We start from the raw sequence: 22,291 nt of genomic DNA, 5'->3' as shown, positions 1-22,291 counted from the left end.
AAGGTAAGCCATCTGGGTGTACCCATTTTTTCTTGGCACCCAGGAAGGATCTGGTTTTTTCTCCAAGTTTTGGCCCAGGAAGGTTATTTCTGAGAAGGTCCCAGAGTGGATTTTAACCGTGTCACATATGCAGGAGTTCAGCAAATGCGTGTCACATATGCCGGGTGTTTCAGGCAGTTCTAAGGTTGCTGAATGAAATTGTATCCTCCAGAATCTGGGATAAGCAATCACTGATGCCAGGCACTTGGTGACAATCACTGGGGCCAGGATTGTGGTTAGAAGGGCGCAGAGAATTGATAGGATGCAAGCAAGCAAAAGGGAATAATTTTGAACTTCTTGAACTTTGTCTATCTGAGGTATGCAGGTATGCCTCCTTGAGGCCAGATGTTACCAGCCATGCCCCCTTGCTGAGGTGGAAAGGAGTTGCTGTAATGGAAAACATCTTGAATTTTGGCACAATGTGAATGTCTTTAATTAGGCTAAGTCCAGAATGGAGTTCCAATTCCAGAAACCAAACTTGGTCGCCTTTTTGACCTTGTTGGAACTTTTGTGCTAGTTGTGGCTTAAAGCTGTTTTTTGTATGTAAGTTGTCAAGTTTTTTGTTTTTGTTTTTTGCTTTGCAGTTGTGCCCTTTTTTTTGATTTTAGATTTGATTTTTGTGAAATTTTTTTGTTGTGTCTGAATGGAATTGTCTGCCTTGTTTATTTGTAGCAGAATCCATTTGTCTGTTGTGACAAATTAATTGTTGTGCAAATGTTACCAGTTTTCCCTCCCCATTTTTGCTGCCAGTTGAATTTTGCTTGGCAGTTCCTGAGGGAGTCATTAGTTGTGCTTCCGGTGCCTGCCAGGCACTGTCGCTACCTCTTGGTGCCTGAGATTGCGTGGTTGCCCCTATAGCTAGTCTAGGCCCATCCTCTGCCCTTCGCCCTTCCGGTCTGCCTCTGCCAGTTTTTGTCCAGTGGGTGAAAGGATAGTTTTTGAGACCAATTCCTGCTAAACTCTGGTTTGCGGGCCTGTAAGAAAGCAGTTTTTTTTGCATTTTTTTTGCTTTTTTTTAGTTTTCACGTATGTCTCAGCATTAGTACCAAAAAGAAAAGCCCAATTTTAAAAGGTGCATGCACGATTTTTTCCCTCACATGGTGGCAGATTTTGTTCCCTAAGCCCAGCCATGCAGCTCTGCGAATGGCCTTAGGCGGCACTATCTGCTGGAGGAGGCTAAGGAGCATCATCTCCACCTTGTGCTCTTAGTTTGCCCCTTGCTCTGCACTATGCATCATATCCTGCAACTCTTTTATTCTTTGGTTGTTTGTGTTGTTGCGACAATTTTTTCTTTAATTTAACAGGATAACTTTGGTTGATATTTAATCATATAAACTGGCGGTTTAGAGCCCTCATGGCTAGGAACCTTAAAGAAACCATCCCACCCCTTTCTTTCTAGAAGTGGATTCTCCCTGGGAGCAGGCCGTGGACTTGCCTTTAATTCCTTTAGGGCCTTGGGAGGGCCTTGATAGTTTCTGGGTTGGCATATGGGCCTTTGTACTCTGGAATTTGAGGTAGGGGGTCTAGAATAATACCTATCGACAACTGGGAGTAAGAATCCGGAATCCAGGATTAAGGCAAGCCTCATCCAACATCCAATACCTCCAAGCAGGAGGAATAAGCCAAGTGCAGAGGCTGAGGTAACCAGATTTGGCCCTAAGCCTTTTCTTGGCCCTATCAGTGTCTTGGCTCCCTCCAGAAAGTCTCCCTCAGGGAAAAAGGTTTCCAAATAGAAATCTCTCCAGGGGGAAACAGAAGCTCTGCATCTCTGCATCGAAAAATCAATAGGGGAATGAGAGTGTTCTTCAGCATCAAGAAAAATGGATCCCTGGTCAGAAGAGGGAGAGAGTCTCTCCCTCCTCTGGTCTGGGTCTCTTGGGGAGTTGAGCCTCTGCCTCTGATAAGATAATCCTGTGCCTCAATGCAGAGGTAGCTTGGGCATGGCCTTGTGGGGCCCCCTTGTGTAGCCGGCCTTGTATGGAGCCTGGTTGTTTTGGATTTAGTGAAGGCCTTAATAAGGAAGGAATATGAAGGCCTAAAAGGCCCATGGGTGGATGTAGATCTGACATATCTGGTAGGCATTGGTAGGCTCTTCGGGGCTTGGAAGGGGCCAGGGGAAGGGGTCAAGAAGGGCAGGGTCACCGCGGTCCAGAAGACCCGAGGGGGCCCGAGGGTAGTTAGTCAGGGTCACGGAAGGCACTCACTGACCGGACCACCGGGACCCGCGTGGAGCCTGGGTGTGCGTGGTGTCCGGTGTTCGCCTTCCTTTTCTTTTGCGCTTTCCTTTTCTTTGAGTTTCGTTCCCGAGGACGTTTCAATTTATCGGCTTACTAAAAAAAAAGGGCAGCTTGATCGCAGTGTTTGATAGTGCTTTATTGAAGGTAGCGCAAAAGCGACAGCCGAGAAGCGCCGCGACGTCCGAGCACACAAGTGACAAAGGAAGGGAACAAAGGGAAATCCCATTTGCTTCCCACAATCGCTACATTTGCTTCTTTTTTTCTACAATTATTAACTTCAAAAGAGAAAGGTCTGAGTACTTAAAGCTTTAAAGAGTGCGTCCAAAATTTTTTAAAATTTTCAAGAGCAGGCCGACCGGCGCTCGCCGACCGCTCTTCGCTGCGCACCAGCGGCAAAAAGACTGAAAGAAGGAAGGCGTCGGTGTATTGCTTTTTATGCTCTAGCCCCGCTGTAGAAAAGACAGCGACAACAACAACAAGACTTTGACGAAGACTTTGGAATTCCGCCGACCAGGCGGGTGACGGCTGAAAACCCATATGTGATTACTGCAGCTGTAATGCACGATGAACATCTTGTAGCCTTGTGACACGATATTTAGAACCCACGTGTCCTGGGTTACAATGTGCCAATTTTGAGAAAAAAGTACTAATTTTCCCCCTAAGGGTGCTACCAGGAGACAAGTGCTTGGTGGAGGCAGGGGAAGTCATTGGGACTGTTTGCTGTATGGTTGTGATTTGTCTTCTCCAACTTTGGAGGTAGAAGCACCCCATTGCTTTGACCTGTATGAACCTTGCGCCTGGGATCTGCCTCTGGGGCATCTGGATCTGCTCCTTTGAGGTCTGTCTGACACAGGAAAGGATCAATTCTTTGTAGGCCAGTGTCTACTAAACCTAGGTGGCTGTACTTGTAAAAAATCTTTGACAGTTTGCATAGATTTAGCTTTGTCCTCCATTTTCTTTAACACCTCTTCTGCCTTAACACCAAACAAAGTATCATGCTGTAAAGGTGCATCTAATAATTTAACTTTGACATGATCAGGCAGATTTTGTTCCTTTAACCAAGCATGCCTCCTAATTACAGAACCCGTAAGTGCGGCCCTGCAGGAGGCCTCCAAAGAATCAAAACCACATTGCAAAGTATGCTTTCCAACTTGTTCAGCTGCATGCAATAAATCCTGCATTTCCTTGTTTTCTGCACATTCAGAGTTTAACATTTTCTGCTTAAGCAATGCCATGACATGTTGCTGATATTTGAGTATATGAAACTGACGGTTCAAAGCCCTTATAGCCAAGGTAGCAGATGTGTAAACCTTTTTTTCCCATCTATCCAGTGCCCTAGAATCTCTGTCTGAGGGGGTAGGGTTTTTTGCAGCGGAAGCCTTAACTCTTTTGGGACCCTGTGAAATTGTTTCTGAGTCTGCAGCAGGGTTTTTAAAAAGGAATTTATGAGAGTCAGGAACACTGTAATATTGGTTAGGCTTAACAGGAGCTGGAGGTAAGGAGTCAGGGGTAAGACTAGACTCCGAAAACACATCATCTACAATGTCTAACACAGGTGGAATGGCTAGTGGCCTGTGTTGAGGTAGTAAAAGGAAATCCCTGAGCCTCTTTTTAGATTCTGAAAAATCTTGGCTCTCCCAGTGGAAATGCTCCCTCATGGTATGTAAGGTTTCCCCAAAAGAATAGTCCTCTGGAGGAGAAGCTGAAGGAATAGATTCTTCAGCATCAGAATCCTCATAGGGGGAAGAGAATATTCCTGATCAGAAGAGGAATCAGAAGAAATAGAAACCTGATCTGAAGATTCATAGTCAGTCTCTTGCCTAGGCCTTTTATCAGGAGGGGGATGGGAACCCCATGATCAAGGTAATCAAGTCTTCGGCCATTTTGAGCATCAGTTTTTTGGGCATAGAGGCCTGTCCACGTGGCTCTTGAGTTTGTTTCTTTGCTTTAGAAGGTGCTTTAGTCTTTGCCTTTGAAGCTGAAGTCGGTTTAATGTAAACATGTTTAGGTCTGAATACACCCTCAGAAGCTGGTGCCTGCTCAGTGGCTCCAGGCCCATCTGAAGGAATAGTATCCGAGGCTCCAATACCTTGAGTTTCCAGTGGCATGGCCGACTCCACGTGGGAGTCGGTAGCGGCCTGCGACTCTAAAGTAGTGGGCGTCAGGGGCTGCGAAAGGCGCCTCACTGAGAACCGGCGACTGGCTTAGGAGAAGCTTCGTCGTTGGTTTTGGGCCTCGGTTGTCTATCTCTCTCCTTTTCTTTGTGTTTTTTGTGAACTCCGGTAGTCGGATGGCTATCTGATAACATTTCTGGATAATTAAACCGGCGCCCAAAATAGTTTAAAGCACAATCATACCAATGCTTAATAGTGCGTTGGTTAAATTTAGCACAAAGCCGACAACCAGAAACGTTGTGATCAGAGCCTAGGCAAGGAATACAGTAAGAATGAAAGTCCTTATGAGGTATTTGCTTTCCACAAGAAATACAATTATTTACTTTTTCTGACATCGGTCTGGAGCAAGAAAAAAAGTTTCCCTAATGGGGTACTTAGCTTTATTCAAGACTTCGGATCTGAAACTCAAACACGAAAATCTCAGGAGTCGGCCGACTGGCACTTGCGAACTGCTTCTGCTTCGGGCACCGCGTGGCAAGAAAGACAAAAAAATGGCGTTGGCCGCTTCTTTTATACCCCTGACGACCTGACGTCAGGGAAGGGGTGACAGCAGCCGACGCAGGACCCAGTACTTTGGAATTCAGGCCAACTGAGGGCATCCTGCCAGCAGGATTACCCAAATGTAATGACTGCAACAGTGAAACACAGAGTGTTATCTAGAATAAATATTACAAGTCAGAGATAAGGAAATACAACTTATCAAGAATGTGGCATAAACCAGGAATGTCCAGTCAGAAAGAGATAGGAATCAGGTCATAAGAATGGATCAGGAAGACAGGATGCCTTCAAAGGAGGTAGCTTACCTGTGGCAATGGGCAGACTCTGTAGACCATGGGTCATCTTCACATTATCTTTTAATCCCTCATACTTACTAACAGGAAGGAGTTCTCTTCAAACCTCATGTACCACTGTGCAGCTCTTACAGGTCTGACTGACCTCACCACATCATTCACAAATGCATTAAATAGATTAGAAATAGAATGCTGCATATTAAACGTGTACTGACCATTTTCCTCATCAGCATGCTCTTGCTTCTTTCGCTCTTTTTCAGCTTCTGCCTCGTGCCTTTCTCTCTTCTCTTTCAAGTTCTTACACACTTTCTTGTGGGTAAACCAGTGAAGCGTCTGGCACTCTTCGTTACAGTATATCACCTGAAAAAGTATAAAGTTTTCACTTTTACTGGGTGATGATAAATTCCACTGTGTCACTCTATACTCTTCTACATAAATCAATCTTATGAAGTTATCATACAAATTAATGGACACTAAATCGTACATAATGAATCTGAAGTGGAATAAAGATATACAAGCTACAAATGCTTGATAGATTATGTGTTTGACAGAGCAGTTTCCAGGCAGCTAAGCAATCTCCATCAGCTGTCAAAATGGCATGGCAACTATCAAATTATATTACTGCTCTTATCACTTTACAAATATGGACAAAACACAAGGGTCCAATGTTCTATATTACTGCATAAAAGACAAGACAAGGCTCATTAATGTTCTGGATATGAAAAGTACAGTTGTGTACACTTACCATAAATGCAGATGTTAGAGTGTATTCACTGTTGCAGTCATTACATTTGGGTAATCTGCTGGCAGGTTGCCCTCAGTCAGCCTGATTAACAAAGTTTTGGGTCCTGCGTCGGTTGCTGTCCCTTCTTCCATGAAGTCAGGTCGTCAGGGGTATAAAACATGCAGCCGACGCCATTACATCAGTTTTTCTTGCCCCAGATGTCAGGTGCACCCCATGGGGAGCAAATAAAATTAAAAACACAAAAAATATACCTCCAACCAAAAGCAAATACACCAAAAAGGCTTTTAAGCATAGTAAAAGAAAGTAGAGGTATAGTAAGAGAAAAACAGGGGGCTGGAGGGAGGGTAACCAAGACTGCAACAGTGAATACACTCGACCATCTACATTTATGGTAAGTGTTCACAACTGTACTATGTTCTTCGTGTTTCACTGTTGCAGTCATTACATTTGGGTAAATTCCCAAAGCTATGGTTGGGAGGATGGATTTATACAGCATTAGGACCGGCTATAAGGCCCTGCAAGCAAGACTGCAGTGGCAAAGCCAGCTCTGGATTTATAGAAAACTGGTAAATGGTAATGCTTGGTGAAAGTATGTACTGAACTCCAGGTAGCAGCTTCTAGAATATCCTTGGTAGGAACACCTCTGAGAAAGGCTACAGAAGTAGATGCAGCCCTGGTGGAATGAGATCTGATCCCCTAGGGGATAGGTTTTCCATGGTGCCTATAGCAGAAATAAATGCAATGGCTTATCCATTTAGAAATGGTTTGTTTTGAAATAGCCTTCCCATCTGCCCCAGCAGCAAATGCCACTAGCAATTGTTCAGATTTTCTTCGAACTTTAGTTCTGTCCAAGTAGAATCTAAGTGGTCTGTGCACGTCCAAGGAATGCAGAATCCGTTTCCCTTTGTTTTATGGATTGGGATAGGATGGCAAATGAATGGACTGGTTAAGAGCCACACTGGAAACCACCTTGGGCATGAAGGATGGATTGGTCCTCAGAGATACCCTGTCCGCAAGAATGATGAAAGGCTCCACTGCCATAAGGGCCTGTAATTCAGATATCCTTCTAGCTGAAGTGATTGCTAACAGGACGGCTGTTTTCCAAGAAAGAAATTTTAAGTCTGCAGTAGCAGCTGGCTCGAAAGGAGGTAAAGTGAGCTTTTCCAAAACAAAGTTAAGGTCCCAGGCAGGGATAGGAGCTCTCCTGGGTGGTCTCAAGTTCTTTGCCCCTCTGAGATACTGTTTGAGCAGGGGATGAGAAAAGAGGGGTGGTTCTGTGTTATAGTGAGCTGAAATAGCTGAAGCGTGGATTTTAATAGAGGAAAAAGACAGGCCCTTGTGAAGCATCTCAGTTAAATATTGCAAAATCTGAGGTAAATTGGGCGCTGCTGTGCTCATCCCTAAAGATTGGTTCCAGGCACAGAATCTTTTCCATTTGTCAGCATAAGATTTTCTAGTACTAGGTCTTCTTGCCTCCAAGATGACATCCATCACAGGTTTGCTGAGGGATGCTAAGGGTGAATTTAAGTGATTAGCCAAGGTGCAAGGTTCAATGTTGGGACCCGAGTGTGCAGAATTTGGTTCTCCTGCTGAGACAGTAAAGGTGTCTGACGCAGGTGCCATGGAGATATTTGTGACACACTGCGCAGAAGTGGGTACCAGTGTTGGCATGGCCAGTCTGGAGCAATCAAAATCATTTTTGGTTTGTCCTGTTTGACTTTTAGCAGAACTTTGGAGAGCAGAGGCAGAGGGGGAAAGGCATAGACTGATAGGTTTTTCCAGCTGAAGGACAGAGCATCCACTTTCCAGGCTTTTTTGTGAGGAGTGCTTGTGCAAAATTTGTCCAACTGGTAGTTCTGGGGGGAGGCAAATAAATCTATGTCTGGGCTCCCCCATTTGCTTGTCAACATGTTGAAAATACGTGGTTTCATTTTCCACTTGTGTGGGTCTATGAGATTTCTGCTTAGTCCGTCTACCAGTGTATTCAGTTTTCCTGGCAGGAATTGAGCTTGTAGTTGCACTTGGTAGCTCAAGGCCGTGTTCCACAATGCCATGGCTAGTCTGCAGAGGGGGTAGGAATGTGTACCTCCCTGCTTGTTTATGTACCACATAACCGTGGTGTTGTCCGTCTTTACCATTAGTTGTCCTGGATGAATGTAGTCCTTGAAGGCTGTCAGAGCATTATGTACAGCTAATATTTCTTTTTGATTAATATGTAGGTGCATTTGATTTGGGTTCCATTTGCCCTGAATGCACTTCCCTGCCAGGTGAGCCCCCCTGAAGCGTCTGTAGTTAGGGTTTGGGTGGCAGGGGGAAGTGTGAATGGCAGTCCCTTGTTTTGGTGGCAGGTCTCTGCCCACCATAGGAACTCCAGGCGTAGGCAAGGTATGATAGGAATCATTGTTTCCAGGCTGTGAAAATGTTGACTCCATAGACTTTTTAAGTACCATTGAAGTTTCCTCATATGCAGTCTTGCATATGGAATTAGAAGAATGCAGGAGGCCAAGAACCCCAAAGGCTTGCAGTATTTGTCTTGCAGATAGCAAGGTTTTTGTGGCCACTTGTTTGAAGTAAGTTACCAAATGAATTTGCTTTTCTGGCGTGAGGAAAGCCATCTGGGCAGTTGTATTCAAGCTTGCACCCAGGAATGTAATCTGTTGAGAGGGTACCAGTTGTGATTTCTTTTCGCTTATGGTGTACCCTAGACAAGTTAGAACTCTTTTTACAAACGCCAGATGGTTTATAGTATGGCCTGGTTTTCTGCCTGAATTAGACAATCGTCCAGGTATGGATATATTTGAATATTTCTTTGCCTGCAAAATGCAATTACTGGAGCCAGGCACTTTGTGAATACCCTGGATGCAGTAGACAAGCCAAAGGGCAGTGCAGAGAACTGATAATGCAAGTAGCCTGCTTTGAAGCGTAGGTATATTCTGCAAGATTGGGATATGCAGGTAAGCTTCTTTTCAATCTAGAGTTGCCAACCAGGCATCTTTGCCTAGCATAGGAAGTAACTGGTGAAGAGTCAGCATCCTGAATTTTGAAATGTCCAGAAAGGTGTTTAGAGTAGACAGGTCCAGAATTGGACGCCATGATTTGTCTTTTCTGGGTACCAGGAAAAGCTTGGAATAGAAACCTTGCCCCTTTTCCTCTTCTGGTACCGGCTGAATAGCCCCCATGTTTAAAAGGGAAAGTACTTGTGTCTGAGCCTCTACCCACTGATTTGGGGGCAGGTCTGGCCACCTGTTTGGTGTTGGCAACGTGTGGAAATGAAATCTGTATCCCTGGGACACTATATTTAAAACCCATTTGTTCTGGGTTATGAGGTCCCAGTTTTTTGCATGAAGAGCAATCTTTCCCCCCCAAAGGGGCGGCTAAAAGGTAAGTGCTTGGTAATTTTAAATGAAAGTCATTGAGACTGTTTACCATAGGGGGTTGTCTTGTTATTTCCAGATTTGTTAGTGGAGGCCCCCCCATTGCTTAGATCTGAGAGTCCCTTGGGACTGAAACCTGGTGCTTTTGGTGTATCTGGGTTTGGTTTGAGTGGATCTGGAAGGAGCTGGAAAGGACCAATTCTTAGTAGGACAGTGCCTACTAAATCTTGGAGGTTGCACTTGTAAGAAATATTTTACAGTTTGCATAGATTTAGCTTTATCTTCCATCTTTTTTAGAACTCCTTCAGCCTTTTTGCCAAACAGGCGGTCCTGATTTAAAGGAGCATCCAACAATTTTGCTTTAACATGAACAGGCAGAGATTGCTCCTTAAGCCAAGCATTCCTTCTAAGCACAGACCCAGTAACAGCAGCCCTGCAAGAGTCCTCTAAAGAATCAAAACCACATTGCAAAGTATGTTTTCCAACTTGTTCAGCAGAATGCAATAAATCCTGTAAATCTTAATTTTCCACACAGTGAGGAATCAACATAATTTTCTCTTTGAGCAGTCCCATAATATGCTGTTGATATTTTAGCATATGAAATTGGCAGTTTAAAGCTCCGATTGCCAAGGTTGCAGGAGTATAAACCTTTTTACCCCATCTATCCAGTGCCCTGGAATCTCTAGCAGAAGGGGTAGGATTTTTAGCAGTAGAAGCCTTAATGCCCTTGGGCCCCTGAGAAATGGTTTCTGGATCCGCAATAGGATTTTTGAAAAGAAACTTGTGGGACTCAGGAATCCTGTAGTACCCATCAGGTTTACTGGAAGCCAGAGGCAGGGAATCAGGGGCCATACTGGATTCCGAAAACACAAAATCAACAATGTCTAGTACAGGAGGTATAGCCAAAGGCCTATGCTGAGGTAGAAGAAGGAAATCCCTAAGCCTCTTTTTAGATTCAGAAATTCCTGACTTTCGCAATGGAAATGCTCCCTTACGGTATGTAAAGTTTCATCAAAAGAAAAGTCCTCAGGGGGGAAAGCAGATGGAATGGAATCCTCTGCATCAGAATCCTCATAAGTAGGTATGGACAAATCTAGGTCAGAGTCCTGATCAGAAGAATCATAGTCAAGCTCAGTCCTAGGCCTCCTAGAAGGGGGGGGGGGTTTGACTACCCCTGATTAGAGTAATACGATCTTCAGCCATTTTGATCATTTGTTTTTTAGGCATAGGGGCCTGAACATGTGGCCTGGGCATCATTTTTTAGACATAGATCGAGATTTAGGGCTTAGAATAGAAGGCGGAGTTGGTTTAATATGCAAGTCTGTAGGCCTGAATACACCCTCAGAAGCCGGTACCTGCACAGCGGCTCCAGACCCATCCAAGGTAGAGACATCCGCGGGTTCCATAGGTGAAGCATCTCGCGGCATACCGGATTATGAATGGGTCTCAGTAGAGGCGTGCGAGTCAGAAGTAGCAGGTATCAGTTGCTGAGAAAGCGCCTCACTGAGTACTGGCAAACTGGTGACTGGCTTAGGTGAAGCGTCGTCGGCAGTTTTGGACCTCGACGGCCTGTCTTTTTCTTTGCATTTGTTCGGAATTCTGGTAGTCGGATGGTTAACCGACGTCATTTCTGGATAATTAAACAGATAACCGAAATATTTAGAGGCAAAAATGTACCGACGATGGGATAGTGCGCTGATTAAATAAAGCACAAAACAGACAGCAAGGTAGGTCAGGGCCTAGGCAAGGGATACAGTACAAATGAAAATATTTATGAGGTATTTGTTTTCCACAAGTAATGCAATCATTAACTTTTACTGACATCGGTAAGGAGCAAGAAAGTTTCCCCAACGGGGTACTTCGCTTTAAGTTGAAGACTTCAGTTCTGAAACTCGAAAATGAAAATTTCAGGAGTCGGCCGACCGGCACTTGCGAACTGCTTCTGCTTCGGGCACCGCACGGCAAGAAAGACTGATGTAATGGCGTCTGCTGCATGTTTTATACCCCTGATGACCTGACGTCATGGAAGAATGGACAGCAACCGACGCAGGACCCAAGACTTTGTTAATCAGGCCGACTGAGGGCAACCTGCCAGCAGATTACCCGAATATAATGACTGAAACAGTGAAACACGAAGAACATCTAAAATCTTTCAAATAAAACAAATGACAAATTATTACTATGAGATTCATTATCAACTTCTGTAACAACTATACATGATATATACCCTCCTGATGCTTCTTCTTTGGTAAAACGTTTGCTGTATTTCAGTGGCCTGTAATTTTCATGGGTCACAGCAGTGCACTTGGCTCATTTTTTTGAAGGGTAAACATGAATTCCTGCAACACTGTCTATACAGTACATCACATGTAAGCAAACGTAGCTGTGTAGGTGGTACATTGTTTCTATAATGCAGCCACACAACAACACTGGCACATGACCAGATTCAGCTCTGATGTTGAACACTGAATTGCAACTAATACCATGACAGATAATGGGGGAAACAAACATTGCTATTCTATGAGAGAATGAATGTTCTCCAACAAGTTATTAATGTACAGATAACACCTGGTTAAAAACAAGTGTGTCACCTCATGGCAACATATCAAGCTGCTGTGAAGACAAAAAAGAAAAGCAAATGGTTGTCATTTCTTTTTATGCTCTTTAAACAGTTTTACAGTGTAAAAAAGTACGCAAAGTAAAAGAAAGGAATATGTATGTATAAATATATATGTGTGTGTGTGTGTGTGTGTGTGTGTGTGTATAAATGTGCTTGTGTTGCATTTGTAAGAAATCGGAGAGAGGGGGAAAGACAGAATGAGCAAGGGAGTGACCAAAAGACAGAGGAAGCAAAAGCACATATCCATCAACTTCTTTGCTCAAGAACGAAGGACATCTAGAGTGAAAGACATACAAATCAGGCTCAGCATTTAAATACAGAAACCAGCATTTTCTTATCGATTAAAAATATGAATCTATATGTCTGACTTGACTGACTGACAGCAGTCTTCACTGATTTACTACAAAATCACTTCTGATGAACACACCAAAATTAGGGGCATCTGAGAGGCATAGGGAGACTACTGCATAAATTACATTATATCTTTTGCATTAAAATCTTTTTTTTTTGTCCCTGTGCCAGCTGATCCCAGAGTCCTTCCCATCTGACTTGAGCACATTTGTTTCCCAGTGATGAGTCTCCACCGAAATCCACAAGGATGAGAACTGTCGAGTAGCGGAGACAGAGAGTTGGGGGAGGTCATTCGAATAGCCATCAGAGTTACTTGTGCCCTCACCAGCATCCCTGCAGTGAGGACATTTTTGCTTATTAGCCTAATCCCTCCATCGATGACAAATTCTATACACATGTAAACACTTACGCAGATGCATGTCCCAATCAGCTACAAATGCAATGCCAAATTAAAAATAAACCTCTGTGGTGGAGTTTTAATATCAACAGTGTCTATATTAAAAGAAAAAGAAAAAAAAAAGAAAACTCACTGCATGCAAAAATTAACTTAGCTCTCAAGAAGCAAAATTGCTCTTGCTAAACTGAAAAAGGAATTCTGGAGTCTGTTAAAATCAAACAAAGCCAGATAAGAGTTAAACAGCCACCTAGGTGAAAGGTAACCACAAAGCCTTCTTTAACTATCTCTTAAATCTCAGAAACAATACCCAGCACTGTGCTGGACTAATAATAAATGATATTGTATTCTCAGACTAAGAGGATGCAGCAAATTTACTGGAAGTCAAATTCAGCTCTAACTTCACCCCTCTCCCCTCCTCTACAATATTTTCAGAAAAAATACCAACATCTACACCCCTTCTTCAAACCTACCAAGAACAAGTTCGCAAGGCACTATCAATAGCCAGGAACTAATTACATCTATGGGACTGGAAAACAAACCAGGCTGCCTGCTAGTTAGCTTGAAACATGATCTGTCACACCCCTTACAAAGGGGGATTCAATATTAGCCTCCAAACAGACTTTGTACCAAAGGAATGGAGGACAGCAAAAGTCATTCCCTTGCTCAAAGGTGGGTCTTCAATGGAGCCAGGTAATTACTTATAATCTTGACCAGTCTCATCTGTAATGTTATGGAAAGGATCATTATAAAAATAATACATTTGGATATAGGTATTATACACTCAACCCAATTCATTTTGGATTCATCAAGGTCAGGTCCTGCCTACTTAATTTGGTTGACTTCTATGAAAAGGTTGTTGTGGCAATGGAGAAGGGCAAATCAATGCACACTGCATACCTGGACCTCACAAAGGCATTCAACACAATCCCACACTCAAGCATCATAGATAAACTCTGCCATCTAAATGTTAACCCCTAAGTAACTCACTGGATAACAACTTGGCTCACAAAGAGAACCCAAGAAGAAAGGGTGAGTGACTCTACCTCCTCCAAAAGACCTGCTGCTAGCAGTGTCTCCCAGGATTCAAGTTCCTGGGCCACTCCTCTGTCATTTACTTCCCAAAGATCAAAGCTAATGTTACGGGTTTGTGGCTGACAAGTTTGCAGATGACTGCAAACTCATTGCCATCATAAACTCTCCAGAGAATACCAGGATACAACAGGGCCAATCCCAAATACCTGGTGCCATAACCATGGTCTGAAACTTAATGCCAAGAAATACATAACTGTATCCTTCAGCAAGCATGACTCCCCTTGTAACTACCATTATCGACAACATCCCCCCCTCCAAAAAAAATAAATAAAAAAACTGACCACGTAGTAAAAGATCTGGGAACAGAGGTCAACAATGAGCTGTCCTTTGATCACCACATATCCAATATTGTAAGGAAACTCTTTCATTGCACAGCTTATATCAAAGGTTATGACATCCAGATCCAGGGATGCAAATGTTCCACTCTACTCAGCACTCATTAGCCTGATCATTGAGAATGATGCCATCCATAACTCCATTTTTCCGATTTCTGTAAACATGGGGGTTGGAGTGTCACAAACATTGAATCATCTACAATCAATGTTCACACTGTCAGGTTGCCAGCCCTGCCACAGTTATTTCATACCACCCACACACATGTACATTCAGACCTCTGGCCAATTTAGTGTGTCCAGTCCAACTAATGCATTTCTTTGGAATGTGAAAGGAAACCAGAGCCCTGAGAAAACCCATATGGATGCAGAGAGGACAAGCAGACTCTGCAGAGAAGGATCCCGGATGACAATCAAAAAAGAGAATCTACTGCTGTGAGGCAGGAATTCTACCTGTTGTACCCATGGTGCTGCCCTGAAGCTCCTTTCATTATATACTTGTCCAAACACCATGCCCTTTTCAGTATGTACATCTCCAAACACTTGTCACAAATGGAATGACCACAATGCTTTCAGACTAAAAACAATATATATATATATCAACGGTCTAAATCATAAAAACTACGGAGACCAACTCAAAGCCTTCTTGCTCTTCTCTGTATGATACAGGCTACTGACAGGTGAACTCAGCCTTGCATATAGAGCTACAGACCATATTCTATCAGACCTATTACAAATTCACAAGTTCCGTGGTATCAAACATTAACTCGAGACCTCAATTTCTGCTGCAAAATTAACAGAACATGCTGGAGGGATAGGTTTTTATCACAGAGAATACTGCTATGGAATCATCTCCCAATCCACATAAAGGAGAGTACTTCTCAATCTATTCAAAAGATGAACGAATGGGCAATCGCAAATTCATCACTGGCTTAGTATCACTGCCCTTCGTGGAGAGGGGAACATGCAATAACCCCAACATATACTTTCGGTCCACCTTTGGATATTTGTACTGAAAAAATAAGGGTTAATAATTACCATGGAAATGCAGGGCTAAGCATCTTTAAATGTTCACATATCAATAGCCTAGTAAGTAGCTTATGAACCTATAAAACTGTGGGGCCATAATGCGTTCCCCTACTAAAGTGCATGCTCCCATACATTTGCAAAATGAAGGCTACTGCCCATTGGTGGCTTGGCTCATAAGATGCCTACCTTTTTCCTCTGAAGGTGTGCTTTATCCAACAATCAGATCTGCCCCTCAAGAAGATACTTCTGTCACCCATGTCAGCTCTACAAAGTCCGCAAACAGGAAGCTGAACCCGGTTTGTCTAGGCTTTAGTTAGAAAGTACAGTTGTGTACACTTACCATAAATGTAGATGTTAGAGTGTATTCACTGATGCAGTCATCACACTTGGGTTATCTGCCTGCAGGTAGCCCTCAGTCAGCCAGAATACCAGAGTCTTCGGATTTCTGCGTTGGTTGCTGTCGGCTCATCCATGACGTCAGGTTGTCGGGTGTATAAAACATGCAGCCGACGCCATTACATCAGTTTTTCTTGGCCCAGATGTCAGGAGCCCCCAAAATAGGAAGCTATTACTTGATGTGGAACACCTCCAGTAAAAAGTAAATACCCCTGCCATAAAAGATGGCCATAAAGAGGATAGGTAGGAAGGATATAGAAAACCAGGGGGATGGAGGAAGGGAAACCAGGACTGCAACAGTGAATACACTTGAACATCTACATTTCAGGGGTGCATAGGGGCATTTACAAGCCTGGCCTTACCATTCTTTTTGCCCTACCCACCCCTATTAGTATGGGGAAGTATTGCTGTCTGTTTAGCAGTGACACTGTGGTACTGAGGTAATGAGGTAATCCCTGGGTATATTCCCCATCCTCTCAGAAGATTTCTCTTGAACAAGGCCAGCTTTGCCCTCACATATACTGCTTTATTTATTATACAGCATAGTCTTTGGGTGATGAATCTATCTATCCAGGTGTCACGCCCCCCCTCCAGCACGCCCTTTTAAAAGTCTCCGTTTAAAGGGCTCTGCCTGAGATTTAGATTTTGGGTGAAGCATATTCATCATCACTCAAATTGATTTGTGTTTTTATATGTTAGCAAGCCTTAGGGCAACCTCTGAGTAAAGTGTACTGAACTGAATAGAGCTGGGTTTCTTCAGTCATAGGACAGATGTTTGAGACCCTTTTATCCTTTGGTGAGAACTTTTGAGGAACTTTCAGCTGCTGGCTCCAGCTGCTGCAAGTGTCGGGTCAGGACATGGTAATGTAAGCATTCATCTCAATCATGTGATGGATGAGTGAGAGGGAGACTATGACCTGATCTAGATGAGAATCCCTTCATGATAAGGTGGGCAGGCAAATGTGTCTTCCTAACTAACTACTTTAGCTACATGGGTGTCGAATGACAGACTACTATAACCTGTCCTGGGGTCCCCCTCCCTGACTTCTTCTTCTGTGCTCAGTGGATTGCCACCTATTTGGTAGCTAGGTGTAACCTTGTTTTTCCCGAAGGGTATGACTATGCATTTTTTGGCATTTAACTTTAGGCCATGGCTCTGGCATGGTAAGTTTACACAACTGTACTATGTTCTTCATGTTTCACTGTTACAGTCATCACACTTGGGTTGATTCCCAAAGCTGAGGAAGGGTGGAGGCAGTCAAGAAGTGTTAGGGCTGGCTAGCAGGCCTTGTAAGACTGCTGTAGCAAATCCAGCTCTGGATTTAGAAAAAATAGGTAAGTGGCAATGCTTGGTGAAGGTGTGTACAGAAAGTACAGTTTTGTACCTACCATAAATGTAGATGTTCGAGTGTTCACACTGCTGCAGTCATTACACTTGGGTTATCCTGCCATCAGGTGGTCCCGTAGTCGGCCAGAATTCCAAAGTCTTGGTCCGGTGTCGGTTGCTGTCTTCCCTGATGTCAGTGAGCCAGGGGTATAAAAGATGCATCCGATGCCATTTTCTTCAGTTTTTCTTGCCCCAGATTTCAGGTGCCCCCAAGTAGGTAGGCAATACAAAATGCTAATAAAACATATATATAAAATAAAAACAATATCTTCAGATACAAGCAAATACACCACAAAGGTTGTATAGGATAGACAGGTATATATAAGCCCAGCTAGGACAGAGGGGATGGAGGGAGGGTAACCTGGACTGCAGACTACATTTATGGTAGGTAGAAAACTGTACTATGTTCATCGTGTTACACTGCTGCAGTCATTACACTTGGGTAGAATCCCAAAGCTAAGGTTGGGTAGCTGGTCTATAAAGAATTAGGATTGGCTATGAGGCCCTGCAGAACTGTAGTGGCAAATCCTGCTCTGGATTTAGAGTAGAGAGGCAAGTGGTAATGCTTGGTGAAGGTGTGCACTGAACTCCAAGTTGCCGCCTCCAAAATTTCCTTGGTTGGTACTCCTCTGAGAAAGGCTGTAGAAGTGGCTGTTGCTCGGGTAGAATGTGGCCTAATGTTATTAGGGACTGATTTTCCATGCTGTGTGTAGCAGTAACGAATACAGTGTCCTATCCATTTGGAGATAGTTTGCTTTGAGATAGCCTTGCCCTGTGATCCTGCAGCATATGCCACAAACAGTTGCTCAGTTTTCCTGAAAACTTTTGTTTTGTCCATGTAGAAGCGTAGCTGCCTGTGTATGTCCAAAGAGTGCAGACGTTTCTCCCCTTTATTCTGGGGGTTTGGATAAAAAGTTGGCAAATGGATGGTTTGGTTAAGAGCCACACTAGATATCACCTTTGGCATGAAGGTAGGGTTTGTCCTTAGAGACCCTGTCCTGATGAAAAATTATAAAAGGTTCCAATGCCATTAATGCCTGTAGCTCTGAGACTCTTCGTGCTGAAGTTACTGCCAGGAGCAGAGCTGTTTTCCATGATAAAAATTTTAGTTCGGCTGTATTGGCTGGCTCAAAAGGTGGCAGGGTCAGTTTTCCCAAAATGAAACGGAGGTCCCAAGTTGGTGTTGGTGCTCTCCGGGGCGTTCTTATGTTTTTAGCCCCTCTGAGGTATTGCTTTAGCAAGGGATGAGAGTATAAAGGAGGATCAATGTTGTAATGTGCTGAAATGGCAGAGGCGTGGATCTTAATTGATGAGAAGGATAGGCCTTTGTCCAGCATCTCAGTTAAGTATTGTAAAATCTGAGGAATGTTTGGGACAAGAGGGTCAAGGCTTTGAGCCTGGTTCCAGGCGCAGAATCTCTCCCATTTTTCTGAGTAAGATTTCCTGGTGCTAGGCCTCCTGGCCTCCAAAATGACATCCATAACAGCTTTAGAGAGAGGTGTTGCCTGTCTGACTAATGGATCTGCCATGCAGCCAGGTTTAGTGTTTTGAGCTGACCATGCAGGATCTGATTGTTTTGTTGAGTCAGAAGGTGTGAAATTTGAGGCAAAATCCATGGTGAGCCTTGAGCTAAGTTCTTTATGATTGGATACCAGTGCTGGCGTGGCCAGTCTGGAGCAATCAGGACCATGTGGTTTTTCTTGTCTGGCTTTTAGGAGTACCTTTGAAAGGAGAGGCAGTGGTGGGAAGGCATAAACTTTTAGGTTTTTCCAGCTGAACGAGAGAGCATCCACTTTCCATGCTTGTGTGTGGTAAGTCCTTGTGCAGAATTTTTGTAGTTGGCAATTCAGTGGGGAGGCAAAAAGATCTATGTCTGGGCATCCCCATTTTTGCGTTACCATGCTGAAGACTTGTGGATTCAATTTCCATTCATGAGGGTCCATGATATTTCTGCTTAGAGCATCTGCCAGAGTATTTTTCCTTCCTGGCAGGAATTGTGCTTGCAGATGAACTTGATAGGTTAGAGCTGTGTTCCACAAGGTCATGGCTTGCCTGCATAGGGGATAAGAATGAGTGCCCCCTTGCTTGTTTATTTACCACATTACTGTGGTGTTGTATGTCCTTAATAATAATTGTCCTGGATGCAGAAGGTCCTTGAAAGCTGTTAGGGCATTTTGAACAGCCAACATATCTTTTTGATTGATGTGAAGATGCATTTGGTCTCTGGTCCACTTGCCCTAAATACATTCTCCTGCCATGTGTGCTCCCCAGGCGTAATCCGAAGCATCTGTTGTTAGAGTCTGCCTGGCTGTGGGTAGAGTGAAAGGCTGACCCTTGCTGAGGTGACATGCCTGTTCCCACCATTGAAACTCCTGTTGTAGGCAGGGAATTATTGGAAGTACTGCTTCTAAACTGTGAGAGTGTTGAGTCCAAACACTTTTTAGGTACCATTGTAATTTCCTCATATGCAGTCTGGCATAAGGAATTAGTAGTATGCAGGATGCCATGAATCCCAGGGCCTGCAGAATTTTTCTTGCAGGGAGATGGGACTTTGCCAGTAATTGAACGTATTGAGTTAGTTGTCCTTGTTTGTCTGGCGTGAGGTAAGCCATCTGGGCCGTTGCATTTAAGCTGGCACCCAGGAGTATTATCTGCTGTGAGGGCACTAGTTTTGACTTCTTTTCGTTTATTGTGTACCCTAGAGAAATTAGCAACCTTTTTACAAACGCCAGATGCTGTAGAAGAATGTCTTTTGTCTCTGCTTGAATGAGGCAGTCGTCCAGGTATGGATATATTTGAATTCCTTTTTGTCTGCAAAATGCAATTACTGGTGCCAGGCACTTTGTAAAGAACCTGGGCGCAGTAGATAAGCCAAAGGGCAGTGCAGAGAATTGGTAGTGCATTGTACCAGCTTTGAAACTGAGATATCTTCTGCAATTTTGTCTGATAGGGACATGCAGGTATGCCTCTTTGAGGTCCAGAGTAACAAGCCAAGCCTTCTTGCCCAGCATGGGAAGAAGCAACATTTTGAATTTCGGAACATCCAGGTAAGTATTTAGAGTTGAAAGGTCTAGAATGGGTCTCCAGGCTTTGTCCTTTCTGGGGACCAGGAAGAGTCTTGAGTAAAATCCTTGTCCTTGCTGTGGTACTTTTTGAATAGCTCTCATGTCCATGAGGGCTGAAATTTGTATTTGAGCCTCTGCCCATTGATTTTGTGGCAGGTTTGGCATTCCTTTTAGCCTTGGTAAAGTGTGAAAGTGGAACCTGTAGCCTTGAGACACAATATTTAGAACCCATTTGTCTTGGGTGATTGTTTGCCAATTTTGAGAGAAAAGTGCTACTTTTCCCCCTAAGGGGGCTGCCAAAAGGGAAGTACTTGGCGTACGAAGGGGGAAGTCATTGGGACCGTTTCCTGTAAGGTTGAGACTTGTCCTCACCTCTTTTTGGGGTTGAGGTGCCCCACTGTCGTTGTCTGTTAGAGCCTTGGGGTTGAGATCTGCCTCTTGGGCGTCTGTATCTGTGCCTCTGTGGCCTGTCTGACACTGGAAAGGACCGATTCTTTGTAGGCCAATTTCTGCTAAATCGAGGTGGCTGTACCTGTAAGAAATCTTTGACTGTTTGCATAGATTTAGCTTTATCCTTCATTTTCTTTAACACCTCTTCTGCCTTAACACCAAACAAGGTATCATGCTGTAAAGGAGCATCCAATAATTTTGCCTTAACATGATCAGGTAAACTCTGTTCTTTTAACCAAGCATATCTTCGAATCACAGAACCTGTAACTGCGGCTCTACAAGAGGCCTCTACAGAATCAAAACCACATTGCAGAGTATGTTTTGCCACCTGTTCAACTGCATGCAATAAATCCTGCATTTCCTTATAGCCAGGGGCTTCTGAGCTTGCAAGCATTTTCTGTTTTAACTGAGCCATTAAATATTGTTGGTACTTAAGCATGTGAAACTGGCAATTTAAGGCCCTTACTGCTAAAGTTGCAGAAGTGTAAACTTAATTCTCCCATCTATCCAATGCTCTGGAATCTCTGTCAGAGGGGACTGGCTTTTTTGCAATGGAAGCCTTAACCCCTTTTGGACCCTGGGAAATAGTTTCTGGAACAGCAGAAGAAGGGTTTTTATAAAGAAACTTGTGAGAGGCAGGGACTCTATAATACCTATCTGGCTTGGCTGGTGCAGGGGGTAAAGAATCAGGAGATAAACTGGATTCAGAGAACACATCATCCACAATATCTAACACAGGATAGCTAGGGGCCTGTGCTGAGGCAATAAAAGGAAGTCCCTGAGCCTTTTCTTGGATTCTGAATACTCCTGACTTTCCCAATGGAAATGCTCCCTCATGGTATGTAAGGTTTCCCCAAAAGAATAATCCTCAGGTGGAGAGGCTGAAGGGATGGATTCTTCAGCATCAGAGTCCTCATAGGGGGGAGAGAGTATTCCTGGTCTGAAGAAGAATCAGAGGAAATGGAAACCTGATCAGAGGAATCATAGTCTGTATCCTGCCTAGGCCTTTTCTCAGGAGGGGGATGGGAACCCCTGATTAGTGTAATGAGGTCTTTGGCTATTTTAAGCATCTGTTTCTTAGGCATGGAGGACGGTCCAGGAGAATGCTGTACTTGCTTCTTTGTCTTTAATGGTGTTTTTGTCTTGGCTGTTGCTTTAATGGTAAGCTGTGAAGGTCTGAAGACACCCTCAGAAGCAGATGTCTGCTCAGTGGCTCCGGACCCATCTGAGGGGTTAGTTTCTGTAGGCCCAATACCTTGAGTTTCCAGAGGCCTAGTTGTCTCCACGTGGGAGTCGGAGGCAGCCTGTGGCTCTGAGTTAGCGAGTGTCAGGGGCTGCGAAAGTGCCTCACAGAACCGGCGACTGGCCTAGAAGAGGCTTTGTCGTCGGTTTTGGACCTCGGATGCCTGTCCTTATCTTTGCGTTTTTTCATAATTGCGGTCGTCGGCTGATCCGACGGCATAGTATAATTGAATCTGCGGCCAAAGTAGTGCAAAGCAAAATCAAAACGTCATTTTATAGTGCGTTTGTTAAATCTAGCACAGAACCGACAACTAGTGACGTTGTGATCAGGGCCTAGGCATGGAATACAGTAAGAGTGGAAGTCCTTATGAGGTATTTGCTTCCCACAAGAAATACAATTATTAACTTTTTCTGACATCGGTCTGAGGCAAGAAAAATGTTTCCCCAACGGGGTACTTAGCTTTATTGAAGACTTCGGATCTGAAATTCGACTTCGAAAATCTCAGGAGTCGGCCGACCAGTACTTGCGAACTGCTTTTGTTTCGGGCACCGCGTGGCAAAAAAGACTGA

The 22,291-nt window shown here is 43.9% G+C and overlaps 1 protein-coding gene across 2 annotated transcripts in view; it reads right to left on the bottom strand.

The window, feature by feature from the left end:
• The window catches only part of ANKMY2 (ankyrin repeat and MYND domain containing 2), an 821,123-nt gene that overhangs the window by 45,130 nt on the left and 753,702 nt on the right, over positions 1 to 22,291 (bottom strand). For both annotated transcript variants that reach the window (XM_044064747.1, XM_044064750.1), the window contains one exon: positions 5,457 to 5,601. In XM_044064747.1, the coding sequence (XP_043920682.1) occupies positions 5,457 to 5,601 (145 nt within the window). The remainder of the gene's footprint in view (positions 1 to 5,456; positions 5,602 to 22,291) is intronic.

Source organism: Protopterus annectens, chromosome 3.part0, assembly GCF_019279795.1.
Source record: "Protopterus annectens isolate FY-2018-M chromosome 3.part0, PAN1.0, whole genome shotgun sequence".
Lineage (NCBI taxonomy): Eukaryota > Metazoa > Chordata > Ceratodontiformes > Protopteridae > Protopterus > Protopterus annectens.
This window is presented reverse-complemented; position numbering and strand designations above follow the sequence as displayed.